Genomic DNA, 27,154 nt, shown 5'->3' with positions numbered 1-27,154 from the left:
GCCCGAGGCAGGATTCGAACCTGCGACCGTGGCGGTCTCCATGAAAGATTAGCTTGGAGAGCTGCATCAATTCAGTTTTCAGACTGAATACCACAGCAACAACAGAAACGTCTGGTGGCAGCACACAAGTAATCAAATCTAGAGAAGACAAGGGAAGAGTGGGACAGTAAGGCTAAGAGATGCGGCAGAATGGTGAAAAAACAGAAATACACTCTAAGACAAAAAAAATGAATTATCCGAATGTGATGGAAACGGGCAGGTGTGATATAAAGGTAGAGACCAACAAATAACTACAATTTCAGAAAAATTGGATGATTTATTAAAGAGAAACAGCTTCACAAATCGAGTAAATCAATATTGCGTTGTCTCCATTATGCAGGCATTGAGTTGTTGGATGTCGTGAATAACGGTAACAACACTCAACACTGCATGACCCTTTAAATTATCATAAAAATTATAACAGCTCAAAAGTCAAGAAAGATGATGTGTTTCCAGAAGGTAGCTTTATGATGGTGCTTTTTTCGCAACTACCGTTTTCACGTCAGTATAGACGCATCTTCAGGTTTATAATAATTACATTTCCATAATGTAGGTGGACAATTACGCAGTCCCGGCTTTCAGGAAATTATCCACGTTAAGAGTCAAACCACATTGATGGATTGTCATTGAGTACCCCAAAAGATTCTTGTCAAAATGTGCAGAATATGATCGCTGGAGAAACACTTGGACTCTTTAGGCTCTTTAGCCTTGCATTAGTCCCGTTACACTCTAAGCACCATTTTAAACAGTTTTACAGGATCTGCTCATCGATTAATTGTTCTTCAAAATGGATGTGTACTTGCGCGTCTTTCAGCAATACTATCTCACCACGTACGAGAACCAGAACCTCCTGATTTCTCAAAAAATTTATGCAAAAGATCTTTGTTACCACCAACAAATTACATCCCAACTTATGAACCCGGAGGGTGAATTCCATCTGAATATGCTGGCTCATGTCGATTCTTTTGCCGACAATTATCCCTTTAACCTTGGTCTTCTTTAAACCTAGAGTTGGCCAACTATTGTTCTCAGTACATCTCAGTACGCTACATCCAAGATGACGGAATCTGACTACCGTTGTCCAGAACTGCTTCCAATTCAATTCCTCGTATCAACACAGTGATTACCTCGTGAAAATTTTATGCACAGGTTCCTCTATTTCCGTTCTCCTGTCAGTTGTCTTACGTCGCAGTGACACACTACCTGTATTGTTATTTGCTGGTGGATTGGGAGATCGAATTTCAACGAACTCAGCCTGATGCTTTGACCTACCTTACCCGTTCAAGCCCAGCCCACACCGGTGACCCTTACTGCATCGGTAGCTGTTACAGCTTGTGCTGATGTAGCAGAAAATGTCTCTCTCCTCGTGATCTGAAACAATCATTGTCCCATTCGTTGTAACATTTTTCATTCAATGTTCGTGGTGTACGTTTATGGTTTGTTTTGAACATTTCTTAAATGTCCTCTATGTCAATTTTGTGAGGTGTAATACATATATCCCAAATAAGGTTCATCTCTGCACCTCCCGGACATCCTTTTCTGTCGCCCTCCTGATGTATACAGGGTGTCACAAAAAGGTACGGTAAAACTTTCAGGAAACATTCCTCACACACAAATAAAGAAAAGATGTTATGTGGACATGTGTCCGGAAACGCTTAATTTCCATGTTAGAGCTCATTTTAGTTTCGTTAGTATGTACTGTACTTCCTCGATTCACCGCCAGTTGGCCCAGTTGAAGGAAGGTAATGTTGACTTCGGTGCTTGTGTTGACATGCGACTCATTGCTCTACAATACTAGCATCAAGTACACCGGTACGTAGCATCAACAGGTTAGTTTTCATTACGAACGTGGTTTTGCAGTCAGTGCAATGTTTACAAATGCGGAGTTGGCAGATGCCCATTTGATGTATGGATTAGCACGGGAGAATAGCCGTGGCGTGGTACGTTTGTATCGAGACAGATTTCCAGAACGAAGCACGGAACATTCCAGCCTATGACTCGCGACTGGGAAAGACCTAGAACGACGAGGACACCTGCAATGGACGAGGCAATTCTTCGTGCAGTTGACGATAACCCTAATGTCAGCGTCAGAGAAGTTGCTGCTGTACAAGGTAACGTTGATCACGTCACTGTATGGAGAGTGCTACGGGAGAACCAGTTGTTTCCGTACCATGTATAGCGTGTGCAGGCACTATCAGCAGCTGATTGGCCTCCACGGGTACACTTCCGCGAATGGTTCATCCAACAATGTGTCAATCCTCATTTCAGTGCAAATCTTCTCTTTATGGATGAGGCTTCATTCCAACGTGATCAAATTGTAAATTTTCACAATCAACATGTGTGGGCTGACGAGAATCCACACGCAATTGTGCAATCACGTCATCAACACACATTTTCTGTGAACGTTTGGGCAGGCATTGTTGGTGATGTCTTGATTGGGCCCCATGTATTTCTACCTTCCGTGCAATGGAGCACGTTATCATGATTTCGTACAGGATACTCTACCTGTGCTGCTGGAACATGTGCCTTTACAAGCACGACACAACATGTGGTTCATGCACGATTTCAGTCGAAGTGTTCGTACGCTTCTCAACAACAGATTCTGTGACCGATGCATTGGTAGAGGCGGACCAATTCCATGGCCTCCACGCTCTCCTGACCTCAAACCTCTTGAGTTTCATTTATGGGGGCATTTGAAAGCTCTTGTCTACGCAACCCCGGTACCAAATGTAGAGACTCTGCGTGCTCGTATTGTGGACGGCTGAGATACAATACGCCATTCTCCAGGGCTGCATCAGCGCATCAGGGATTCCATGCGACCGAGGGTGGATGCATGTATCCTCGCTAACGGAGGACATTTTGAACATTTCCTGTAACAAAGTGTTTGAAGTCACGCTGGTACGTTCTGTTGCTGTGTTTCCATTCCATGATTAATGTGATTTGAAGAGAAGTAATAAAATGAGCTCTAACATGGAAAGTAAGCGTTTCCGGACACATGTCCACATAACATATTTTCTTTCTTTGTGTGTGAGGAATGTTTCCGGAAAGTTTTGCCGAACCTTTTTGTAACATCCTGTATAGTGAGTCATTAGCAGCTGAAATTTTTCCTGTCCTATTGTTAACACAACACTTTCAAATCAACGTTACTAAAGACTGAACCTGCGACTTCGCACTCAAGAGCTTCCTTGTGAGTATCAGGTTGCCTTGACAAAGCCGGCATCAAATAAATAAGATATGAGTGACTATCACCTGAAGAGGTCATTCTCTAAAAATGCATAATCATGGCTGGGTGTGTAATGATTGCTACGATCGTACAAGGAAACAAGGGGTAGACTCTACATACGAAGCTTAAACTCTTTCTGTCATGGATAAGCCCTCAACTCTGAGACAAAACACTGAATGGCATTGTCGAACCATGTATAACAGAAGCGAATCGAAAACACCTAATAATAATTCTCTCACGACGTCAGCTATTCTCATTAGAATGGACGATTCAAGGTGACAAGGCCTGCATGCTCTGCGACCTGCTGGTAACAACAACTCGTCAGTGATGGTGTGATGAGTTGACTCCTGAGATAGCAGGCTGCGGCTCCCGCAGCGTCTGCAAGCCAAGTCTGTTTCCGTCCGCGTCTCCCGAACCAATCCGTCTTCTTCCCCATCTCCACCCAGGTTTCCCCCAAAATTTTACATTTCCTCTCTGCTCTGCATAAGGTACACGCAAGTGCTCTCCCACCAATGGGAATTTTTCCGCCAATGTTTAAGGAATAAGATTTTAATAAGCTGTGGTTTAACAACCCATATAGTAGATTTTTTTAAATGTACGGGATGACTGCTTCCCCGAATGTGAAATTTTGAGAACTGGAGTTCCAAACTTCCATCTAGCTGTTATCTTTCCAAGTCACCCAAAAAGCTGCCTTTCCATGTTGTAAGAGAAATAAATTTGCTATCTACATGAGGTGGTTTCTAGATGGCGCCCTGTGTCCCCTCAAGCAGGAGAAGAAAAAAATGCTAAGAGTAACTGCTGAACAGCTTTCCTACATAAGCAACAAGATGACTGTCTTTCGACCAGCCATGCATCCTTCAGTTTTCTCGGAAGGCCGATCGGCGAAAATAGACACCACCCGGCTGTCCTTTGACCAGAGGTACCGACTCTTTACTTACTCATTTAGCATTGGTTCAAATGTTCAAATGTGTGTGTAATCTTATGGGACTTAACTGCTAAGGTCGTCAGTCCCTAAGCTTACACACTACTTAACCTAAATTATCCTAAGGACAAACAACACACCCATGCCCGAGGGAGGACTCGAACCTCCGCTGGGACCAGCCGTACAGTCCATGACTGCAGCGCCTGAGACCGCTCGGCTAATCCCGCGCGGCTTAGCATTGGTCCGAACGCACGACATTGTCCCCCATCCTGAGATTTTTGTATGGAATTCCCAATTGCAGAGTAATAGGGGGGGGGGGGGGTGTGCAGTTCTACAGAATTTTAGTTCTACACACACCAGCTATCACCATAGCAGGCAATAGAGTGTGTCCAGCAGCGTTTACTTGTTTTCAGCAGTTAGGCCATTGTCCCCTAATCTGAGAGGTCCAAGCGGTCAACCATTTAGAAGTCACCCTTTCTCACCAGGCACTGCCCCAATACGCGAGTGGCCTCCCTTGCTGCCTGCTTTGGCACAGCCAATACTTCTCAGAATCATGCAACTCATTAAATAAGGGATATGCAATTAAATATATAGAATGGAAAATGAATTGAGATACATATTAGCACCTCGATATTTGCAGTGATTGAAAGCCCCCATGATGTCAACACAGATATCTAGCAATCGGTTCAATCATCGTATGGCCTTTGGTAAATTGGTGTAGCAGCAGTCAGATACGAAAATTATTAGTCCAACACTTAAATGATACGCTTCGAATTTACTAATTCCAGGAATTAATAAAAACTGCAATAAATTTTTTTAATGCCATTTGATATGATGAATAAACTTTACATCAAATTTACTGACCATGAAACAGGTCAAGTGAAGGTCTTCTGCTACCTCGGAGGCGAAATAACACACGATGGATGAAGCAAGGAGGACACAAAGCTAGACTAACGCAAGCGAAAAGGTCCTGGTCAAATGAAGTCCACTATCATCACATATTGGTCTTAATTCCATGGAGATTGTTTTTTTAGCTGACCATCAGTATCCAGATATCCCTATGTAATGCGTTATTAATCGCTGGACGTCATAAAAGGCGGACCCGCCAGTATAAAAGGAGATGGAGAGTTTTGTGTTGTCAGAAGGGAAGCAGTAACAACATAATGGTTTAGTAAGGAGAGCTGAGTGACTTCGAACGTCGACTGATCATTGTATGTCACCTGAGTAACAAACGATTAAGGAACATTACACCCCCCTAAATCTGTTGAAGTTGACTGTTGTGTTGCGACAGTGAACCGGAAACACAAAAGAAAACTACAGGTAAATCAAGACCAGGGGACCCCATTTAGTGATTGAAAGGGACCGTCAAGATTTACGGAGTGTAATTGTAGACATCGAATGAAGTCAGCGGACGAAATCATTCGTAAGTTCCAGAGTGACACCTCAGTCCAACAAGCTCAATGACTTTGCCTAGGGAGTCAAAAATAATTGGCGTCAGTGGCCGAGCAACTCCTCAAAAGCCGCATATTTCTACAGTTATTGCTAAGTTATGCTTGAAGTGAGGTAAACTGAGGCATCACTGCATAGTGTATGACAGGAAACGAGTCATTTGTACTGATAGATTACGCTTCAACATATCCTCATCCGATAAAAGGGTTTGGGTTAGGTAAATGTTGGAGAACGTTACATAGCATCATATGCAGAGCCAACAGTTAAATACGAAGATGGTGTTCGGTGTGGGAGTCTTTTTCGTGATTAGACTTTTGGTCTTCTTATTGCGCTTATGAAATGGTAAATGCGTAAGTATATGAACACATTATATGGCATAATGAACTGCGCACAGTACAGGAAAAGTCCGGAGACAACGACGAGTGTATCAGTAGTACAGAGCGCCCTGTCATAAAGCATCGTCTGTGAAGCAATGGTCTGTGGACAGTAACGTCCCTGGATTGAACTGCCCTGCCCAGAGTCCCTCTTGAGGTGATTAAGAATGTCCATTTCACTTCAGACGACAGCATCTAACATCACTAGTTTCTCTGGTTTCGGTTCTTGATGAAGAATATGCTGCCATTCCTCCTCAGACATTCAGCCACCTCAAAAATTGTCCCCAGCGGAGTTAAAGCCGTGATAAAGGGGAAAGGCGGACACACCTCGTATTAAAGTTATCTAGTGGGTATCCAGATACGCTAGATCAGATAGCGTACGTTTAGAGATCAAAATTCTATGGCAAAGAATTAGGAGCTGCCGAAAACCGAAAAAAAAACAGAATCGATGCGTTTGAGATTCGATGTTAGAGAAGGATGTTGAAAATCAGGTGGACTGATAAGTCATTAAGAGTTTCTCCGCATATTGGGCTATGGAAGGAGTAAGTCGAAAATATATTCAAAAGAATGAACAGGGTGATATTACATGTGTCAAGAACTCAAATAATAACTTCTGTGGTACTAGTGAGAGTCATAGAGAGAGAACAAGCTGTGGGGGAAGATATATTGAGCAATTTATTGAGAACATTGAGTGTAAGCTCTGAAATGAAGAGATTGGCACGAGAGGTGAAATTACGGGCGGTCGAATCTAACCATGGCCCACAAAAACAAATAATGTAACTTTCTGAGAGACACTTAATACCCAAAGAATTAAATCCAAAAACAAGCCCTGAAAATTAAGAACCCGATACTTTTAATAGCCTGAAATTTACATCAGTAATGGACAACTTCCAACTCCGAAAGAACAGATACCATCTTCATATACATATGCAGTTAAGGCTCAACAGCCATTTGACCATCTTCTTCTATGCGGATGCACAAACAGTGCCCGAACTCTTACGGGAATCGGCAGTAAAGTCTCGAGTAATGAGCATAATGGGCAGGGGCACTATGAATATAGTGCGGGACAATAAGTTGCGAATGTGGGTCTCACGGGAGGCGTGCCAGAGATAAGTCCCTGCAGTCTCACTACCCTCTGTGTCCTCGGTGGCTCAGATAGACTGTCAGCACAGTAGCTCTGCGTGTTCGGTCAGAGGGTTAGCTGCCCTCTGTAATAAAAAAAACTTAGTGAATGGGTCAACAATAAATTTGAACATGTGTCAAGGGACGTCCGCCCCGGACAAATGCAACGAACATTAACGAACAAAATGAGATCATAAAAAAGATAGATAGAGCATCTGCCATGTAAGCAGGAGATCCCGGGTTCGAGTCCCGGTCAGGGCACACATTTTCAACTGTCCCCGTTGACATATCAACGCCTGTGTGCAGCTAAGGGTATTCATTTCATTGTAAAATTTATTTAAATTATCTATAGCTTAGAGTCTTATGAACCTTTTTCTACTGAAATTTATTATTAATAACTTTACAAAAATTGTGCATAGTGACATTACAACGACAAATAACATTATGAAACATGAGTTTTGTGTTGTGATGTATCTGCGGTTTGTTCCATCATGTGAGCGAAAGCTCGACACTTTCGAAGAAGTTAGTTTTACCCGGCTATTTCTGCAGCCTCCTTTTTCCCTTCTTTTTCTTCCTTACTTCCCTTCTTCCTCGTCTTCTTCTTCTTCTTCTTAGTTGTGGTGGAGTTATCACTGTGTCCGTCCAATTGCCAAATAATTATGTGTCATTCCTTCTAGCATTGTCTGTGAATATGTAGTTACTGTGAAGCCAGTACAACTGCTTTAACTATAATGTGTTAACACTGAGTTACTCGAGGAAGAGCTACTGCGTTCTTGTACGATAGCACTAACAGAGGACAGTAGACTGTAGTGATAACAAGGCTGACATCTGACGATTGCAAGCCCATAGTGACTATGCCGCCAGCCCCATTAAACCAAAAAAATGCTCTGAGAGCCGTCGCATGGCCGTCTGTTGCAGCTGGCGGTGAAGAACGCGCTGCGCTACTTCCCGCTGGAGTACCACTCCAGACTGGCCCCAGAGTTCGCCCAGGAGCTGAACGAGTACGGACACATCTACATGTACCGCCTAATGCCCAAGTTCCCTGTCAGGTAAGAAAGCTGACCAGACTCGTTTCACTCTAGATAATGGTGTAATTGCTATTACTAAGACATGTAATCAATAGCATACTTTGAGGCAAAAAAAGGACACACTACGAAGGGATTAACCGAATGGGAAGGAAATTGATAGATGTGCTTAACCCATTCGGTCACGAATTATATTTTTCGTGAAAAAAAAAGACATGGCTTTGTATCCAGTTCTTCGAATTAAATTATGATTTTTCAGATGTATAAAATATCCCAAGGTGCACCCAAGGGGGGCTACAACACGTCCCGAAATGAGGACATTGTGTTAAAGTGGGCGCAGTACAAGTCGAAAAGTCAAAATATTTTATTTTATTATATTTCAAAAAATGGTTCAAATGGCTCTGAGCACTATGGGACTCAACTACTGAGGTCATTAGTCCCCTAGAACTTAGAACTAGTTAAACCTAACTAACCTACGGACATCACAAACATCCATGCCCGAGGCAGGATTCGAACCTGGGACCGTAGCGGTCTTGCGGTTCCAGACTGCAGCGCCTTTAACCGCACGGCCACTTCGGCCGGCTATTATATTTCACCAAACTTCATAAATTACACAATGCTTACTTAATGATTATATACATTAACTATGGATTTATACTTACAAAAAATGATAATCAAAGAAACAATTTTTTTTTTCCAATCCACACGTAAGTGAATGTTCCATTTAACACAGTAAAATTTGGTTCTGTCTTCGCAACCCGGTTTCTTGCACCTGTCAGAAGGTTTTTCTTGTCACTGACCACTGGAAGATGCTGAACGTTGTCCGAACGAACATCGGCTTCTGGACGAACTTCCGCATTGGCTCGTTTTGAAGTACTTGGAGATGGCACTGGCCTCTCACTAGTGGGTTGCCCTCTTTTCCTGGCAGCTGGCTTATCTATTTTTGTCACCACTTTGGCCACACTTGCCGTAAAGTGAAGCAAATCAACGGTCTTATTTTTAGGAACACCTAATTCTGATGCGTTTTCCTTGTATTCAATCCATGCCTTTACACATGCAATATCACTTGCTTGAGCCAACATGCAAAGTGTCCATTTTCGCGATCTGATGAATGTGCGATAAATCGTGATCAGAAAATCAATCTTGTCGACCCATCCCATATGTTGATTGTAAACTTGAATAACTTCTGGCGGGTCGATTTCAACATATTTCTTTTCGGTTTTATTCCTTATTTTACACACATCTTTGTTTCCAATTCTCACATCACTGGCTTATTCTCATACCGTTTTGTTACTATAACTACTCCATCTTCATTTATCAGTTCCTCAACAGAGCCTCCACCACATTCTTTCATGTCTTTGTCACTCGAAAATGGTGATTTCTTGAAGCGATTTTGGCTCGCTGTACATATTGTGTAAATATTCTTATTTCTAAAGTACTGCAGGAGGCTATAATTTGAGAAATCGTTACTTCTACTGATTTCACAACTACTGATGCACCAAGACCAAAAAATTTTAACACTGCTGGATAAGTTCTGCCGTCGAGCCTTGATATACTAGGGCTATTCAGAAAGTAAGTTCTGAATGATCACGAAATGGAAACCACTTTGAAAATCAGAAATATTTTACCTGCAACAGTTAGCTACAGCTTCCAGCCACTGCCCTACATATTCACCACTCTGACTTAGACATTTGTAGTAGCGTTGTACCAACTTTCCACTACCCTCGTCATAGAAAGTTCGTTGTCTGTGCGAAAATGCTGTCTTCATAGCCAGTACTTAAAGTGAGCAGAGATGAAACACAGAGGGAGCCAATTACGGGCTGCAGAACGGGTGATCAAACACTTCCCATGAAAAACGCTGCAGGAGCATTTTCATTGCTTCTGCAGATTTTGACCGAGAATTGCCACAAAGCAGGAACCGTATGACAATTCTGTAATGCGGGCTGTATAACATCAGGGGAAATCTCTCACCAGGACACTATTTTCTACGCATCTTTATGTGCTCACCATGCGCTCAGAATTGAAAAGAGCGAAGTGGTGTACTAGAGACACTGTCGAACGCATATGTGCAAAGTTTTATTAGATTTTCACAGTGGTTTCCATTGCTTGGCCGATCAGAACTTACTTTCTGAATATCGCTCGTATTATAAAATCAAACATTTGACCGCTTGTTCACAAGTGTGCAAATATATTTATTCCCCATGGTTTCAGTTTGCGCTTCACATACTGTTTTATTTATTTATTTATTGTTCCGTGGGACCAAATTAAGGAGAAGTCTCCATGGTCATGGAACGAGTCAATACATGAAATTGTAACATGATAATAGAAACAGATAAAATGAAATACACTCCTGGAAATGGAAAAAAGAACACATTGACACCGGTGTGTCAGACCCACCATACTTGCTCCGGACACTGCGAGAGGGCTGTACAAGCAATGATCACACGCACGGCACAGCGGACACACCAGGAACCGCGGTGTTGGCCGTCGAATGGCGCTAGCTGCGCAGCATTTGTGCACCGCCGCCGTCAGTGTCAGCCAGTTTGCCGTGGCATACGGAGCTCCATCGCAGTCTTTAACACTGGTAGCATGCCGCGACAGCGTGGACGTGAACCGTATGTGCAGTTGACGGACTTTGAGCGAGGGCGTATAGTGGGCATGCGGGAGGCCGGGTGGACGTACCGCCGAATTGCTCAACACGTGGGGCGTGAGGTCTCCACAGTACATCGATGTTGTCGCCAGTGGTCGGCGGAAGGTGCACGTGCCAGTCGACCTGGGACCGGACCGCAGCGACGCACGGATGCACGCCAAGACCGTAGGATCCTACGCAGTGCCGTAGGGGACCGCACCGCCACTTCCCAGCAAATTAGTGACACTGTTGCTCCTGGGATATCGGCGAGGACCATTCGCAACCGTCTCCATGGAGCTGGGCTACGGTCCCGCACACCGTTAGGCCGTCTTCCGCTCACGCTCCAACATCGTGTAGCCCGCCTCCAGTGGTGTCGCGACAGGCGTGAATGGAGGGACGAATGGAGACGTGTCGTCTTCAGCAATGAGAGTCGCTTCTGCCTTGGTGCCAATGATGGTCGTATGCGTGTTTGGCGCCGTGCAGGTGAGCGCCACAATCAGGACTGCATACGACCGAGGCACACAGGGCCAACACCCGGCATCATGGTGTGGGGAGCGATCTCCTACCCTGGCCGTACACCACTGGTGATCGTCGAAGGGACACTGAATAGTGCACGGTACATCCAAACCGTCATCGAACCCATCGTTCTACCATTCCTAGACCGGCAAGGGAACTTGCTGTTCCAACAGGACAATGCACGTCCGCATGTATCCCGTGCCACCCAACGTGCTCTAGAAGGTGTAAGTCAACTACCCTGGCCAGCAAGATCTCCGGATCTGTCCCCCATTGAGCATGTTTGGGACTGGATGAAGCGTCATCTCACGCGGTCTGCACGTCCAGCACGAACGCTGGTCCAACTGAGGCGCCAGGTGGAAATGGCATGGCAAGCCGTTCCACAGGACTACATCCAGCATCTCTACGATCGTCTCCATGGGAGAATAGCAGCCTGCATTGCTGCGAAAGGTGGATATACACTGTACTAGTGCCGACATTGTGCATGCTCTGTTGCCTGTGTCTATGTGCCTGTGGTTCTGTCAGTGTGATCATGTGATGTATGTGACCCCAGGAATGTGTCAATAAAGTTTCCCCTTCCTGGGACAATGAATTCACGGTGTTCTTATTTCAATTTCCAGGAGTGTATAAGAAACGTATTCAGGCGACAATTCGTAAGTTTAATTTTTCAGCTCTTCCAGGAGCTCCTCAACAGTATAGAAGGAGTGAGCAATGAGGAAACTCTTCAGTTTAGACTTAAAAGCGCTTGGGCTACTGCTAAGATTTTTGAGTTCTTGTGGTAGCTTATTGAAAATGGATGCAGCGGAATAGTGCACTCCTTTCTGCACAAGAGTCAAGGAATTGCATTCCACATGCAGATTTGATTTCTGCTTAGTATTAACTGAGTGAAAGCTGCTAACTCTTGGGAATAAGCTAATATTGCTGACAACAAACGACATTAAAGAAAATATATATTGTGAGGGCAACGACAGAATTCCCAGACTATTGAATAGGGGTCGATAAGAGGTTCTCGAACTTACACCACATATAGCTCGAACAGCCCGTTTTTGAGCCAAAAATACCCTTTTTGAATCAGAAGAATTACCCCAAAAAATAATACCATATGACGTAAGCGTATGAAAATATGCGAAGTAGACTACTTTTTGTGTTGAACTGTCGCTTATTTCAGATACTATTCTAATGGTAAATAAAGCAGCATTTAGTTTCTGAACAAGATCCTGAACATGGGCTTTCCACAACAGCTTACTATCTATCCGAACGCCTAGGAACTTGCACTGTTCCGTCTCGCTTATAATATTCCCATTCTGTCTGATCAAAATATCGGTTCTTGTTGAATTTTGAGTTAGAAACTGTAAAAACTGAGTCTTACTGTGATTTAGCATTAAATTATTTTCCACAAGCCACAAACTTATTTCATGGGCTACATCATTTAATAATGTTTCAATATTACACACAAGATCCTTCACTACCAAGCTGGTGCCATCAGCAAACAGAAATATTTCTGAATCACCTGTAAGACTAGGAGGCATATCATTTATATAAATAAGAAACAGCAGCGGCCCCAGCACCGACCCTTGGGGAAAGCCTCACTTAACAGTGCCCCATTGGGACTGAACATCACTACCACTCTCAATATTGCGGAGAATTACCTTCTGCTTTCTGTTCTTAAAGTAAGAGGCGAACCAATTGTAAGCTACTCCCCTTACTCCATAATGGTCCAACCTCTGCAGTATTATTTTGTGGTCAACATAGTCAAAAGCCTTCGTTAAATCAAAGAAAAGACCTAGCGTTCGCAACCTTTTATTTAATCCGTCCAAAACCTCACCGAGAAAAGAGAATATAGCATTTTCAGTTGTTAAACCATTTCTAAAACCAGACTGTACATTTGACAGTAAATTACGTGAATTTAAATGCTCCAGTAGCCTTGTATATACAACCTTCTCGATAACATTAGCAAACACCGATGGCATAGAAATAGGTCTATAATTGTCAACATTATCCCTGTCACCCTTTTTATAAAGTCACTTCACTACCGAGTACTTTAATCTGTCAGGAAACCGACAACTCCTAAAGGAAAAGTTACAGATATGGCTAAGTACTGGGCTAACATACATAGAACAATACTTCAGTATTCTGCTAGATACCCCGTCATATACATGAGAGTTCTTGGTGTTTATTGATTTAATTATTAACTCAATCTCCATCTTGTCAGTATCATGGAGGAGCATTTCAGGTAATAGTCTCGGAACATTTTTTTCTACGAGCGCTATATGATTCCCTGTTGGGACTAGGTTTCTATTTAGTTCACTTTCTATATTCAGAAAGTGATTATTAAATACTGTACATATATGCGACTTATCGGTAACACTGACATTCCCACTACGCACTGATTCTATATCCTCGACCTGTCTCTGCAGACCAGCCACTTCCTTTACGACTGACCGTATGGTTTTAATTTTATCCTGAGACTTAGCTATTCTATCTGCATACCGCATACTTTTTGCCTTCCTAATAACTTTTTTAAGCACGGTACAATACTGTTTTCAATGGGCTGCTGCATTTAGATTTTGACTGTTTCTAACGTTTTGATATAATTGCCACTTTGTTCTACAGTATATTCTTATCCCTCTAGTCAGCCACTCAGGCTTCCTGTTTGTGCTAGTACCCTGTTTTGAACGTTCTAACGGAAAGCAACTTTCAAAGAGCAAAAGAAAAGTCTTGAGGAAAGCATTATATTTATCGTCTATCAGCACTATAAACATCTTGCCACTCTTGGTCCTTTTACATTCAGTGATTCCTTAAAAGGCACCATTTGCTCATCGACAATAAGATGTTCTTCTATTGGTAAATTCTCTTATGGAATTGTATATTGGTCTAATTTTCCAAAATAGATCACTTGTTACGTCAACACAGTGGAACTTCTGTCTCAATTTGAGGAACTGGTTAACTGACCCAGTGTCTGCCATTTGGGAAATACGTAACTGTGGCCCCCAGTAACATCTTATCCTGTGGTTTTTCAAATTTCCCATCAGAGTGTGAATTCCTATAAGTGAAAGTATTTTTTTTTCTGTTGTTGGAGCAAAATTACCTACACTTCCGTAAAGTGCATAAATATTGGTGCATTCGACACATTTCTGCACGAGAACAAGGGACTCTCAAGTTTATCCAGTGGCTCAGAGTAATATTTGAATCTTTTGGTAAAAGGAACTCTATACGTGAGTCCTCTTTTCCTATACCAAGTATCTTTTTTATGTATTCATTCTCCAAAATGATGATGCCACCCTAGATCAGCAACGTCTATCACATCAGTTTCAGGCACAATATCTACTTCAGGATGGACTTGTTCATCGTCATCATTGTTTTGCGCTACGATGTTAAGGGGATCTCCAGAACATAAAAAGGCTATTACAAAAAGAAATATAAAAAACGTACATCTGAGTAGCCCAGATGAAAAAGCCGCTAATTTCATTTTATGTCGATCTTGAGGTGGGCACACGGCCGTGTAAATGTTTTCAGTGCCTACATAATGGAATATGTTTCAGGTTGCAAAACTGGCTATAAACCGTCGAAAGTCGTGTTCAGTTTCAAAAGCAGCCAACTGCGTGTTGTCTTTGCGTGCAAAGCCCGCAAAATGTCCAATAGGTATGGCTATCGCCATGCCATCTCCGGATGCAAAGCACGTGAACGGACATCAGACTTACCAATGTGGACATTGAAAGCTACCTTTCAGTCTGCTACGATTAGAATGGATATTCAGCTTTAGTTTAGCTGCACTGTAACAAATTCGTAAGCAACAATAACATTCTCGCTGCCAATGCATTGTCGTTTGGATGGTACGAGTGTTTCGTGATTATCTCAGTGTCTAGGCTACTCAGCTTACAATATACCGTATGATATAAAACGTCTACCATTACCTCCATCATTGTCCTCTTGTTCAAAATTATAGCTAGGATCTTCAGATAGATCGTCAATTTCAGATGAATTAACGAGCTGTATAACTTCTTCTTCTGTAAGTGGCCTTCTTCTATCTTAGACTCGGGGCATTGTGAAATCACCGTAAGATGACTAAAAAGACAGCGAAATAATGTCCTAAGTTTTTATGCTATTATAACCTTTCAATCACATTGTCCTCATGTATAAAGTTATAAATATGTCACTTACCTTTCTTTCTGAAAGACATACCTTCAAGAATGCACCTTTCTACGCACAAATAATTGTTTATACCTAACTCAGAATATATTAACCGGCTGATGGGTGGTACAAAGGCTACTGGGAAACGTCCATGTGACTGTGCACATTCAGTTTTGTTTTGTGGTACCACAGATCGACAATGTTCTCAAATAAACTCTCTGCCTGTGACAATATGAGGACAACAATCTCAAATAGTAAAATTTAACGAATTTTAATATACTAAGCACTTATTTAGTATGTCCTTATATGAGGACGCCGTGACCGAAAGGGTTAACATGTACAGATAAATTATTACAGTTTCAGTAAAAATGGATGATTTATTCAAGAGAAAGACCTTTAGAAATTGAACAAGTCAATAACGCATTGCTGCACATGTAACCCTTGTTACAAGCGGTTATTCGGCTTGAAACTGATTGACAAGGTTGTAGGATGTCCTCTGAGGGATATCGTGCCAATTTCTGTCCAATAGGCGCGTTAAATTGCTAAAATCCCGAGGTACTTGGAAGGCTCAGCCCATAACCTCCGGACATTCTCAGTTGGGATGAGATCAGGCTAACTTGCTGGACAAGTTAAGGTTTGGCAAGCGCGAAGAAACGCATTAGAAACTCTCGCCTTGTGTGGGCGGGCATTATCTTGCTGAAATGTAAGACCAGGGTGGCTTGCCATGAAGGGAAACAAAACGTAGCGCAGAATATCGTCGACGTACCGCTGTGCTGCAAGAGCGCCGCGGATGACATCCAAAGGAGTCCTGCGAGGAAAATAAGTGGCATCCCAGACTATCGCTCCTGGTTGTCAGGCAGTTTGGCGGCCGACAGTCAGGTTGGTATCCCACCACAGTCCGGGGCGTCTCCAGCCACTTCTCTGCTGGTCATCAGGGCTCAGTTCGAAGCGGGACTCATCAGTGAACAAAATTCTACTCCAGTCAATGATACTTCACGCCGAATACGTGTCTGGGGATGCCACGTTCAGCGTTGGGATACCAATCTCAGTATCACCCGCCATACGGTCCGATGATAAGGAGTGATGGTCTGGGATGCCATTTTTTTTTCTTTTTTCATAGCAGGACCACTTTGGTTATCATACCTGGCACCCTTACAGCACAGCGGCATGTAGACGACATTCTACGCCCCGTTTTGTTGCTCTTCGTGGCAAGCCATCCTCGTTTTACATTTCGCAAGATAATGCCCGTCCGCACACGGCGAGAATTTTTGGTACTTGTCTTCATGCCTGCCAAACCCTACCTTGACCTGCACACCCGCCGAATCTCTATCCAATTGAGAATGTTTGGAACATAACTGGAAGGGCTCTCTAATCATCACGGGATTTTGACAATCTAACTCATAAATTGGACAGAATTTGGAGCGATATCCCTCAGGAGGAAATCCTGCAAGTCTATGAATCAATATGTGCGGTAGCGTTCTCGCTTCCCGTGCTTGGGTTCCCGGGTTCGATTCCCGGCTGGGTCAGAGATTTTCTCTGCCTCGTGATGACTGGGTGTTGTGTGATGTCCTTAGGTTAGTTAGGTTTAAGTAGTTCTAAGCTCTTGGGAACTGATGACCATAGCTGTTAAGTCCCATAGTGCTCAGAGCCATTTGAACCATTTTTTATGAATCAGTGCTAAGACGACTAACTGCTTGTATAAGTGCCATAGGTGCACCAACACTTTGTTGACTTGCTCAATTTGTGAATATCTTTCTCTTGAATAAATCATCGAAGTTTTCTGAAATTATAATCATTTATTTCTCTTTACATGTACATCACATCTACCGTCCGCCCGACTCGAAAATTTATTCATGGTGCGTTGTTTTCCTTTGTCTTAGAGTGTATATTCTGTTCAATCACTGTCAGTAATTCTTTCATAACTTTTGCTCACGACCGTCTAACAGTCTGCGCTGTGTATTTCATCGGATTCCCCAAAAAACTTCGCCTACGTCGCTGCTCCCACTGGCAAATTAGGTAATTGTCGCCGTCACAGTATAACACCATCAAGTTATTTCTTTCCTATACCCTTTTTCCTCGAATATTCTGCAGTAACGTATCGTCATATAATAGAAATGCCGCAAGGTTCAGCCACGTAATCAGAGAGGTTTCCTTACATCTTTCTGGTAAGAATTTTGTCTTTGCAGTATACCTTGATAAGCTAAAATAGTATCGTATTGGTCCACTTTTGGAAGGCAATACAGTAGCGATTCCATGTGATATGGGTTTGACAAGTTCTTGGTAGGTTTCTGGAGATATGTGGCCCCAGATTTCTGATGCCCACATCACGCAGTTCCCATAAATTACGAACTGGTGGTTTCTAGACGCGGATTAGCTCCAGTTACGTCCGAGATGTTCTCCATCGCATTCAGATCAGGGCAATCTAGTGGCCAACACATCAGCCTGAGATCATTATCATACTACTCACACGAATACAGCACAATTCTGGCCTTGTGACACGGACAGTTATCCTGTTGGAAGACGTCATCGCCGTCGGGGAAGATATCAGCCAAGATGGGATGCAGGGGACCCGCTATAACGTTCAGGCCGTCTACAGCTCTCATGGTGCCTTCAGTTACTTCCACAGCTCTTATGGAAGTCCCAAGTTATGTCCGCTCCAACATATTCCTGTCGAACCGGCTTGCGCCCGTGCGGGGGTGCACAGATGACTGCGTTTCCGGACATGACTATCGACCAGTTTAAATAAAAATGATTCATCCGGCAAGGCGACACCTAGCCATCAATATAAGGTCCGAGGTCCAATGATCCCGTGCCCACAGCAAACGGGACAGACGAAGTATTTGGGTTATCATAAAAAACGCAAGTGTCGTCTGATGCGGAATACCACATTCAACATTGTACGCTGAACGATGTGCATCGAAATGAATTTGCCTGCACTAGTATTGTACTCTGTGGGCATATTTACCTCAGAACGCCATCTGTCCCGCTATACAGAGTATGCAAGCCTCCGACTTTTATACACTACTGGCCATTAAAATTGCTACACCAAGAATAAATGCAGATGACAACGGGTATTCATTGGACAAATATATTATACTAGAACTGACATGTGATTACATTTTCACGCAATTTGGGTGCATAGATCCTGATAAATCAGTACCCAGAACAACCACGTCTGGCAGTAATAACGGCCTTGATGCGCCTGGACATTGAATCAAACAGAGCTTGGATGGCGTGTACAGATACAGCTGCCCATGCAGCTTCAACACGATACCGTAGTTCATCAAGAGTAGTGACTAGCGTATTGTGACGAGCCAGTTGCTCGGCCACCATTGACCAGACGTTTTCAATTGGTGAGAGATCTGGAGAACGTGCTGGCCAAAGCAGCAGTCGAACATTTTCTGTATCCAGAAGGGCCAGTAAAGGACCTGTAACATGCGGTTGTGCATTATCCTGCTGAAATGTAGGGTTTCACAGGGATCGAATGAAGGGTAGAGTCACGGGTCGTAACACATCTGAAATGTAACGTCCACTGTTCAAAGTACCGTCAATGCGAACAAGAGGTGACCGAGACGTATAACCAATGGAAACCCATACCATCGCGCCGGGTGATACGCCAGTATGGCGATGACGAATACATGCTTCCAATATGCGATCACCGCGCTGTCGGCAAACACAGATGCTACCATCATGATGCTGTAAACTGAACCTGGATTCATCCGAAAAAATGACATTTTGCCATTCGTGCACCCAGGTTCGTCGTTGAGTACACCATCACAGGCGCTCCTGTCTGTGATGCAGCGTCAAGGGTGACCGCAGCCATGGTCTCCGAGCTGATAGTCCATGCTACTGCAAACGTCGTCGAACTGTTCGTGGAGGTGGTTGTTGTCTTGCAAACGTCCCCATCTGTTGACTCAGGGGTTCAAGACGTGGCTGCACGATCCATTACAAAAAATGGCTCTGAGCACTATGGCACTCAACTGCTGTGGTCATAAGTCCCCTAGAACTTAGAACTACTTAAACGTAACTAACCTAAGGACATCAGACTCATCCATGCCCGAGGCAGGAATCGAACCTGCGACCGCAGTGGTCGGGCGGTTCCAGACTGTAGCGCCTTTAACCGCTCGGCCACTCCGGCCAGCCGATCCATTACAGCCATGCGGACAAGATGCCTGTCATCTCGACTGTTAGTGATACGAGACCGTTAGGATCCAGCACGGCGTTCCGTATTACCCTCCTGAACCCGCCGATTCCATATTCTGCTAACAGTCATTGGATCTCGACCAACGCGAGCAGCAATGTCGCGATACGATAAACCGCAATCGCGATAGGCTACAATCCGACCTTTATCAAAGTTGGAAACGTGATGGTACGCATTTCTCCTCCTTACACGCGGCATCACAACAACCTTCCACCAGGCAACGCCGGATAAGTGCTGTTTGTGTATGAGAAATCGCTTGGAAACTTTCCTCATGTCAGCACGTTGTAGGTGTCGCTACCGGCGCCAATCTTGTGTGAACGCTCTGAAAGCTAATCATTTGCATATCACAGCATCTTCTTACTGTCAGTTAAATTCCGCGTCTGTAGCACGTCATCTTCGTGGTGTAGCAATTTTAATGGCCAGTAGTGTACTTTCGTCGTTTACTTCATGGTTTCACTACTTTCCATAGTCGCTCAGGACAATTGACAGCCAAGACAATAACAATTCACCCTTTGTCAGACTCGCTTGTACCAATTAATTACACCATTTGCGGCCCGTATCATCTCTAGAATAGATCCTCATTCGCCTGTGTTCCGATTGTACACTTTCCTTGCGCGTCAGGTGCCCGTAAGTCGACCAGGAGGCTTTCAGTCTAGCCGTTGGCAGTGATCATGTTTTCGCTCATCGGGGTATTTATGTCAAGGTAGTGTTTAATATGTGTGCAAAGGTCTTCTTCTCCTGCTACACGTCATGGGTCAGGCGTTTTTGCCCGTTCCAGCTTCACTGTTGTCTCTAGTGTGTCTTGAGCCGGCCATAATCTCTTCTCCCCCTCAACACACAATCCAATGCTGCGGTGGGTCATTCTTTGTATGTGATCAGTCCAATTACATCAGTTATTAAATATTGTAGTGCATCCTGATTCTATATTCAATTCTTTCATGATATCTTCATTTCCTGTCAAAGCCTTTCTCGCGCAACTTTAAACACTCCTTAAAAATCTCATTTCTGCCGATTGTACTTTACTCAGTTGCTTTTGATTCGGCACCCAGGCTTTGTTGCCCTCAAGTGACGTGGGTAAAGTCATTACTGTATAAAATGTCATTTTCGTTTCTTTCCTAACTTAATTACTAAAATTTCTTTGAATGTTTCCAAATATAGCTCGAAATGTGCTAACTTTTTACCTAATGTCCTAGTGATTCTAAAACTTATATCACAGACAAGATATTTTTAAGTCCGATATTTGTTGTAAGGTGTTTTCCAGCAAAACCTTAGACCTGACTCGAACCCATCCTCTGAAAACCAGAATTTCCTTTTCTTAACTGAGATTTTAAGATTATATGATTTACAAAGATTACTTAAAAGATGCATGGATTTCTGCAATTTGTGACTAATTTACTTGAATAAATATTTGATAGACCGCAAAAAGAAGAGTGTTTGAATAGACATTGTTTGATAAATTAATTCCTGGATCTAATAGGTTTCCATTTCTTTAAAATGTCATCAATTCACAGACTAAAAATAGTGGGTTATGAGCTATACGCGTGCCTAAGTCTTGTATTTGCTTGAATTCCTTCACTTTCTTTAATTTTTTAGCACCAAAAATGGGTCTGATGTATATTCCTCGTTTTCTATAATTTTAATTTTTCTCGATTTACTGTGTCAATAGTCTCATCATTATCCATGCCCGATTTATCTTTACTAAATGCTGTTGGCTCTTCTCCTACCAGACAATTGGCTCTATCAAAACCTTTTTTGCCAAATATTGCCTCTCAAAGATCAAAGAAGCAAGTGGAGAACTTAAAAGGGGGAAAAAATGGAAAAAAATGTAATGATTTTTCTTTTCCTTTTTTTACGAAATGGGAATTTAGGAGGCCAACGCTATATATTAAAAAAGTAATTTTTGTAAATTGCGAAACAAACTGCGGCATTTTTGACAACCTTATTGACTGGATTACTAGTACTTAATCGGATTCCGGGGTTTTGGAATATGGCAAATTCTGAGATTACAAGTAGATGGGAATAATGTTAAAACCTGACAGGAGTATCCTCGTGCATCTGCATTAATTAACATAGAAAAACTGCAGAAAGCGTGTCCATCGAATTCCTCTGGAAACCCAGTCTTCACGAAGCCAAAAAATTCCGCTTCCGAGAAGCAATATCTGCAAATTACGCAGAAGATCTTCAAACAACGGGAATATCAGTACGTTACTGATTTGCTGTAATGAGTGATATATAGGGTTCATCCAAATTTCACTGACAAGATTTTCCAGATATTTTGGCAAAAGGATACACGTGATCTCCGGTGGCTCGTTGCTGAATAACAACATAATTATCAATTATCAAGTTTTTTACCACAATTACGTTTGTTTTTGGAGATCTCTTCACAATAGAGTTGTACGTTTTGGTGACTGCACGTAACGGGATGTTTTTCTCTTGTGAAGGTATTTTCACAGAAACAAATTTAATTAGCGTAACAAAAATAAAAGGTAATGATCACTTTATTATCTGTAACGGGCCACCGCTTATCAGGGCACTTTGTGCCAACTATCTTTGACGGCAAGGGTATAATAACAACATGCGATGGTTTCAGTAACAGAGAATGTGCCTTATATGCTTGTTTGGACACAAGTACACACACACACACACACACACACACACACACACACACACACACACACACGCAGGAACCACACTTATACTGGCTCAAAATTTGCACCCCATCCTTCCAGGCTACGGATGCTCTGCAGCTTGCGTGCCGCTCCACCTACCCCGGTAACAGCCACGACGGAATGTCAGTACTATAATGCAGAAGAGGATAGCGCAAAACGCTACATACCAGCGTTCAACACGATATTCATACGGTAGTCGGTGGTTATTTCAAAAATTACTGAATTCTGTACCTGACTATCCGGGCCACCCCTGAAATTTAAAACTTGGTACATCCGGCGGTACCTGCCTCCACGTTGCACATAAACGAAACCGCGAAATGTGAAACGTCTTATTGCTCTCCAAATAGCAAGTGGCAAAGCCGGCGAAACCTCGAAGCTTCTCCTCCAGGTGGGGCAGTCCGTTACGTAAAAATCCTGGGACGAAGCCAAAGCAGCAGCGTATCGTTTTCCCCATAGCAACACAACCGGCTTAAAGACACAGCAGCAACCTGTTTCCTCCGCAAGCAGTTATACAACTCAAAAGGCGTTCGGATTTGCGAGCCCAAAATACGGCAAATAGACTGGAAGGCGAAATCCTACGTCGAAAATTTACTTTGCGTGGTAGCATTCTTCAATATGAAACGTAATGATTCATGTACCACATGACCATTCACCTCTCTTACTTTTTATAAGAGGGATCGATCACCAACTTCATTTTCCTCGCCTTTCCTCTCTGCATCATCAGGTTGGTCTGTAAACTAATTGCTGTGTAGGTTTCTCTTTACATCCGATGATTAATGCCGTGAAGAAAATCGGCCCATTGACCAGTTCTGGATTCTATAGGGGCTGTCTTAAACAGGTCATGGTAATTGATTTTTTATGTATGTAATTTTCAAATTACTCTGCTGTTACCCATTAGCGACATACTTACACGCAAACACACATATAAACGAACACAGTCACACACAGGGACAGACACACAAATGAATATACGTATTAAGATATAAACACACACACTCACACAACGACGCAAACGTCGACGCACATTGTGGCACTGACACGGGTAGGAACACACGCTGGCACTGACTCACGGACGACTCCCGCCTTGAGCATATTCGAATTTCTTCTTGCACGTTTCATAACTTGACGTATATACAGTCCATCATACAGGGTGAGCCACGTGGGACTTAACACATTTTCCATTTCGTGCACGGTGTTAGGTATCCAACAAGATTTTCGCCAAATGACAGTCGGCTGAGGGCATGTAATTTTGTTATATGTTTAATCCTCTTCACTCTTGTATCAGACGATATACTGAAACAGTACTGTCTTTTTAGATGTAACAATACACATTATAACGGCATTCAAACCATACAGGGTGTATCAAAAAGAGTCATCCGATTTGGCGCGTCTATATTTCTGAAACTAATAAACATATACAATGAATTTTGTTTTTTGATGAACGGGAAATCAAAAAAGTCTTTTTTCATAACTTTTCATAGGTGTTCGATAAGCCCCCTTGAGATGCACGGTATATGTCTATGCGGTATTTAAATTGTTCCCACACTGCAGGGAGCATGTCTTGAGTTACAGCTTCCACAGCTGTTGTTACGCGACGTCTCAGTTCATTCATTGTTGTTGGTAACGGAGCCACATAAACAGAGTCTTTTATAAATCCAACAAGAAATAATCATATACAGTCAGTTTTGGTGACCTTGGAGGCCAGTAATGTAGGGCTGAATCATTTGGTCCAGTGTGACCGATTCATCGTTCAGTAATCCTCTGATTTAAAAATTCCCGCTCTTCCAAATGCTAGTGGGGCGGTGGCCCATCCTGTTGGTAAGTTAAGTCGTTCGAATCAGTCTCGAACTATGGGAAAAGAAAGTTCTCAAGCATATCGAGATACACTGAAGAGCCAAAGAAACTAGTACACCTGCCTAATATCGTGTAGGGCCCACGCGAGCACGCAGAAGTGACGCATCACGATGTGGCATGGACTCGACTAATGTCTGAAGTAGTGCTGGAGGGAATTGACACCATGAATCCTGTAAGGCTGTCCATACATCCGTAACAGCACGAGGGGGTGCAGATCTCTTCTGAGCAGCACATTGCAAGGCACCCCAGATCTGCGCAATAATGTTCATATCTGGAGAGTTCGGCGGCTAGCGGAAGTGTGAAAACTCAGAAGAGTGTTCCTGGAGCCACTCTGTAGCAATTCTTGACGTGTGGGTGTCGCATTGTGCTGCTGGAATTGCCAAATGGATATGAATGGATGCAGGTGATCAGACAGGATGCTTTCGTGTCACCTTTCAGAGTTGTATCTAGACGTATCAGGGGTCTCATAACACTCCAACTGCGCCAGCTTGAAGAGTCCCCTGCTGACATGCAGGGTCCATAGATTCATGAGGTTGTCTGCATACCCCTACAAGTCCACCCGCTCGATACAATCTGAAACGAGACTCGCCCGACAAGGCAAAATATTCCCAGACATCAACAGTCCAATGTCGACGTTAACGGGCCCAGGCGAGGCGTAAAGCTGTGTGTCGTGCAGGCGTCAAGGATACACGACTGGGCCTTCGGCTCTGAAAGCCCATATCGATGATGTTTCGTTGAATGGTTCGCCTGCCGACACTTGTTGATGGTCCAGCATTGTAATCTGCAGCAATTTGCGGAAGGGTTGCACTTCTGTCACACTGAACGATTCTCGTCAGTCGTTGTTGGTCCCGTCCTTGCAGGATCTTTTTTCGGCCGCAGCGATGTCGGAGATTTGATGTTTTTACCGAATTCCCGATATTCACGGTACACTCGTGAAATGAGCGTAATGGAAAATTCCCATTTCATCGTTACCTCGGAGATGCTGTGTCCCGTCGCTCGTGCGTCTACTGTAACACCACGTTGATAACCTGCCATTGTAGCAGCAGTAACCAATGTAACAACTGCGCCAGATACTTGTTGTCTTATATAGGCGTTGCCGACCATAGCGGCGTATTCTACCTGTTTACATATGTCTATGAATAGCAGTTTCTTTGGAGCTTCAGTATATGTGCTTCCTGTAACAGTGTCCTTAGCAAAGAAAACCTTTTCCCCTGAGACTGCACAAAATACATTAAATTTTGGAGAGTCCCTGTCATGTTATACAACTGCATGTGGTTGCTCCGTGCTCCATGTTCTCACACTATGATGGTTCACCTTTCCGTTTCAATGGAATGTTTTTTCTTCTCTAAAATCTAAGCGTGGAAGAAAACTGTCATCCTCCATCTTGCCACGGACGAAATTACAGAACTCCACACGTTGTTGTTTGTCACCTTCACGAAGAGCTTGCAGTAGCTGAATTTCGTATCGTTTCATGTGTGAACGTTGACGCGACCTCGTCAGACGAACATAATGGGAATACTGAGCTGTAGAGCTTCGCGCCGAACGGATTTCTGCAGACTCCTTGTGAAACTATGGCGGGTGCGTTCGACGTCTGTGTCAGGTGCTCGAGGGCGGCCCGGCGTTTTGCCTTTACACAAAAACCTCTTTCTCGGAATTGTTCATGTCATCGTCTAATGCTCTGTGATGTAGGAGGATACACACCATACCTAGTACGAAAGTCACGCTGAACAGTTATTACTGACCCGCACTGTGCAAAACGTAGAACAAAAAACGATTTCTTGTGTCCCAACATGACTTTTGCTAGAACTGAAGTGTGAGTACACTGCTGCTAGCTAGCGGGAACGACGTCAAACTCGAGAGTTTGCTCTTTCCAATATTACGTTGTTCATGCACATATCTCAAATAACATAATAGTTATGATTTTTTTAATCGGATGATTCTTTTTGATACACTCCGTATATCGGATAAAGTATGGCAAAGAGGAAATACGTTTCATCATCGTGACGTTGGTGAACCTTCTTGCTCGTATAACGGATGGCAATAGCCGATAGCAGCCGCCATTATTTTCAGTGTTTGCACATTTCTCAAATACGGTCTGCCCAACACTAACAAACATGATATCACTGTTCTCGTGCTTTCAAGAGCTTTAGAATCTCACTAAACATTTCATCCTTACACCTAAAAATAGCCCAATTTATTTCAATATCTAGAATGATTCAAGGCTTAAGAGAATTAGAAATACAAGAAAATTTTACGCCCCTCTATATATAGTCATTTGCGAAATCTCGTTTCGGTATCATAAACCTTTCACGAAATAAAATGGGTGTTGCATCTTACGAGCCTCATTCCGTATAACACGTTGATTGCAATTGCAATCGCACTTTATTCGCGTACAGTTATGACTGGTTCTGTATTGTTCTAGTAATCTTTTAAAAGTCTCAAGTCTGGTCCCTTATTCGGCTTCGACTTTTTGGATTTTCTACTGGACAACACTTTCTGCTCCATGAAAGATTTTCTGAACACTGATAATATTGTGTGTTCTGTGTGTGTGTGTGTGTGTGTGTGTGTGTGTGTGTGTGTGTGTAAGCTGCATCATACCTGGCAGAGGGTTCATCGAACCACCACCTTCAAGCTATTTCTCTACCGTTCCACTCTTGAACAACGCGCGGGGAAAACAAACACATAAATCTTTCTGCACGAACTCTTATTTCTCTTATGATGATGATCATTCCTTCCTATGTACACTTTTACACCCTGAGTAGAAAACTGGTGATTGAGCTTTCGTGATAAGATCCTGCCGCAACGAAAATTGTCTTTATTTTAATGATTGCCACCCGACTTCTCGTGTCATGTCCGTAATGCCGTCTCTCCCCTATTTCGCGATAGTACAAAGCGAATTGCCCTTCTTTGAACTTTTTCGATGTCCTCCATCGATCCTATCTGATATGGATCCCACACCGCACAGCAGTACTCCGGAAAAGGATGTAAGTGTAGTGTAGGCAG

At 43.2% G+C, this 27,154-nt stretch overlaps 1 protein-coding gene and 1 non-coding gene across 2 annotated transcripts in view; one reads left to right on the top strand and one right to left on the bottom strand.

Moving 5' to 3' along the window:
• Positions 1–27,154, top strand: part of LOC124797819 (urocanate hydratase-like) — a 376,388-nt gene that overhangs the window by 2,626 nt on the left and 346,608 nt on the right. Inside the window, exon 2 of the mRNA XM_047260847.1 lies at positions 8,048–8,178. Within this exon, the coding sequence (XP_047116803.1) occupies positions 8,048–8,178 (131 nt within the window). The remainder of the gene's footprint in view (positions 1–8,047; positions 8,179–27,154) is intronic.
• Trnas-gga lies at positions 19,482–19,565 on the bottom strand. The gene is given in 2 exon segments: positions 19,482–19,516; positions 19,526–19,565. It is a non-coding gene; the product is annotated as a tRNA-Ser (tRNA).

The sequence above is a fragment of the Schistocerca piceifrons genome, chromosome 5, assembly GCF_021461385.2.
Source record: "Schistocerca piceifrons isolate TAMUIC-IGC-003096 chromosome 5, iqSchPice1.1, whole genome shotgun sequence".
Taxonomy (NCBI): Eukaryota; Metazoa; Arthropoda; class Insecta; order Orthoptera; family Acrididae; genus Schistocerca; species Schistocerca piceifrons.
The sequence above is the reverse complement of the archived record's forward strand: the minus strand, read 5'-3'. Positions and strand labels throughout refer to the sequence as shown.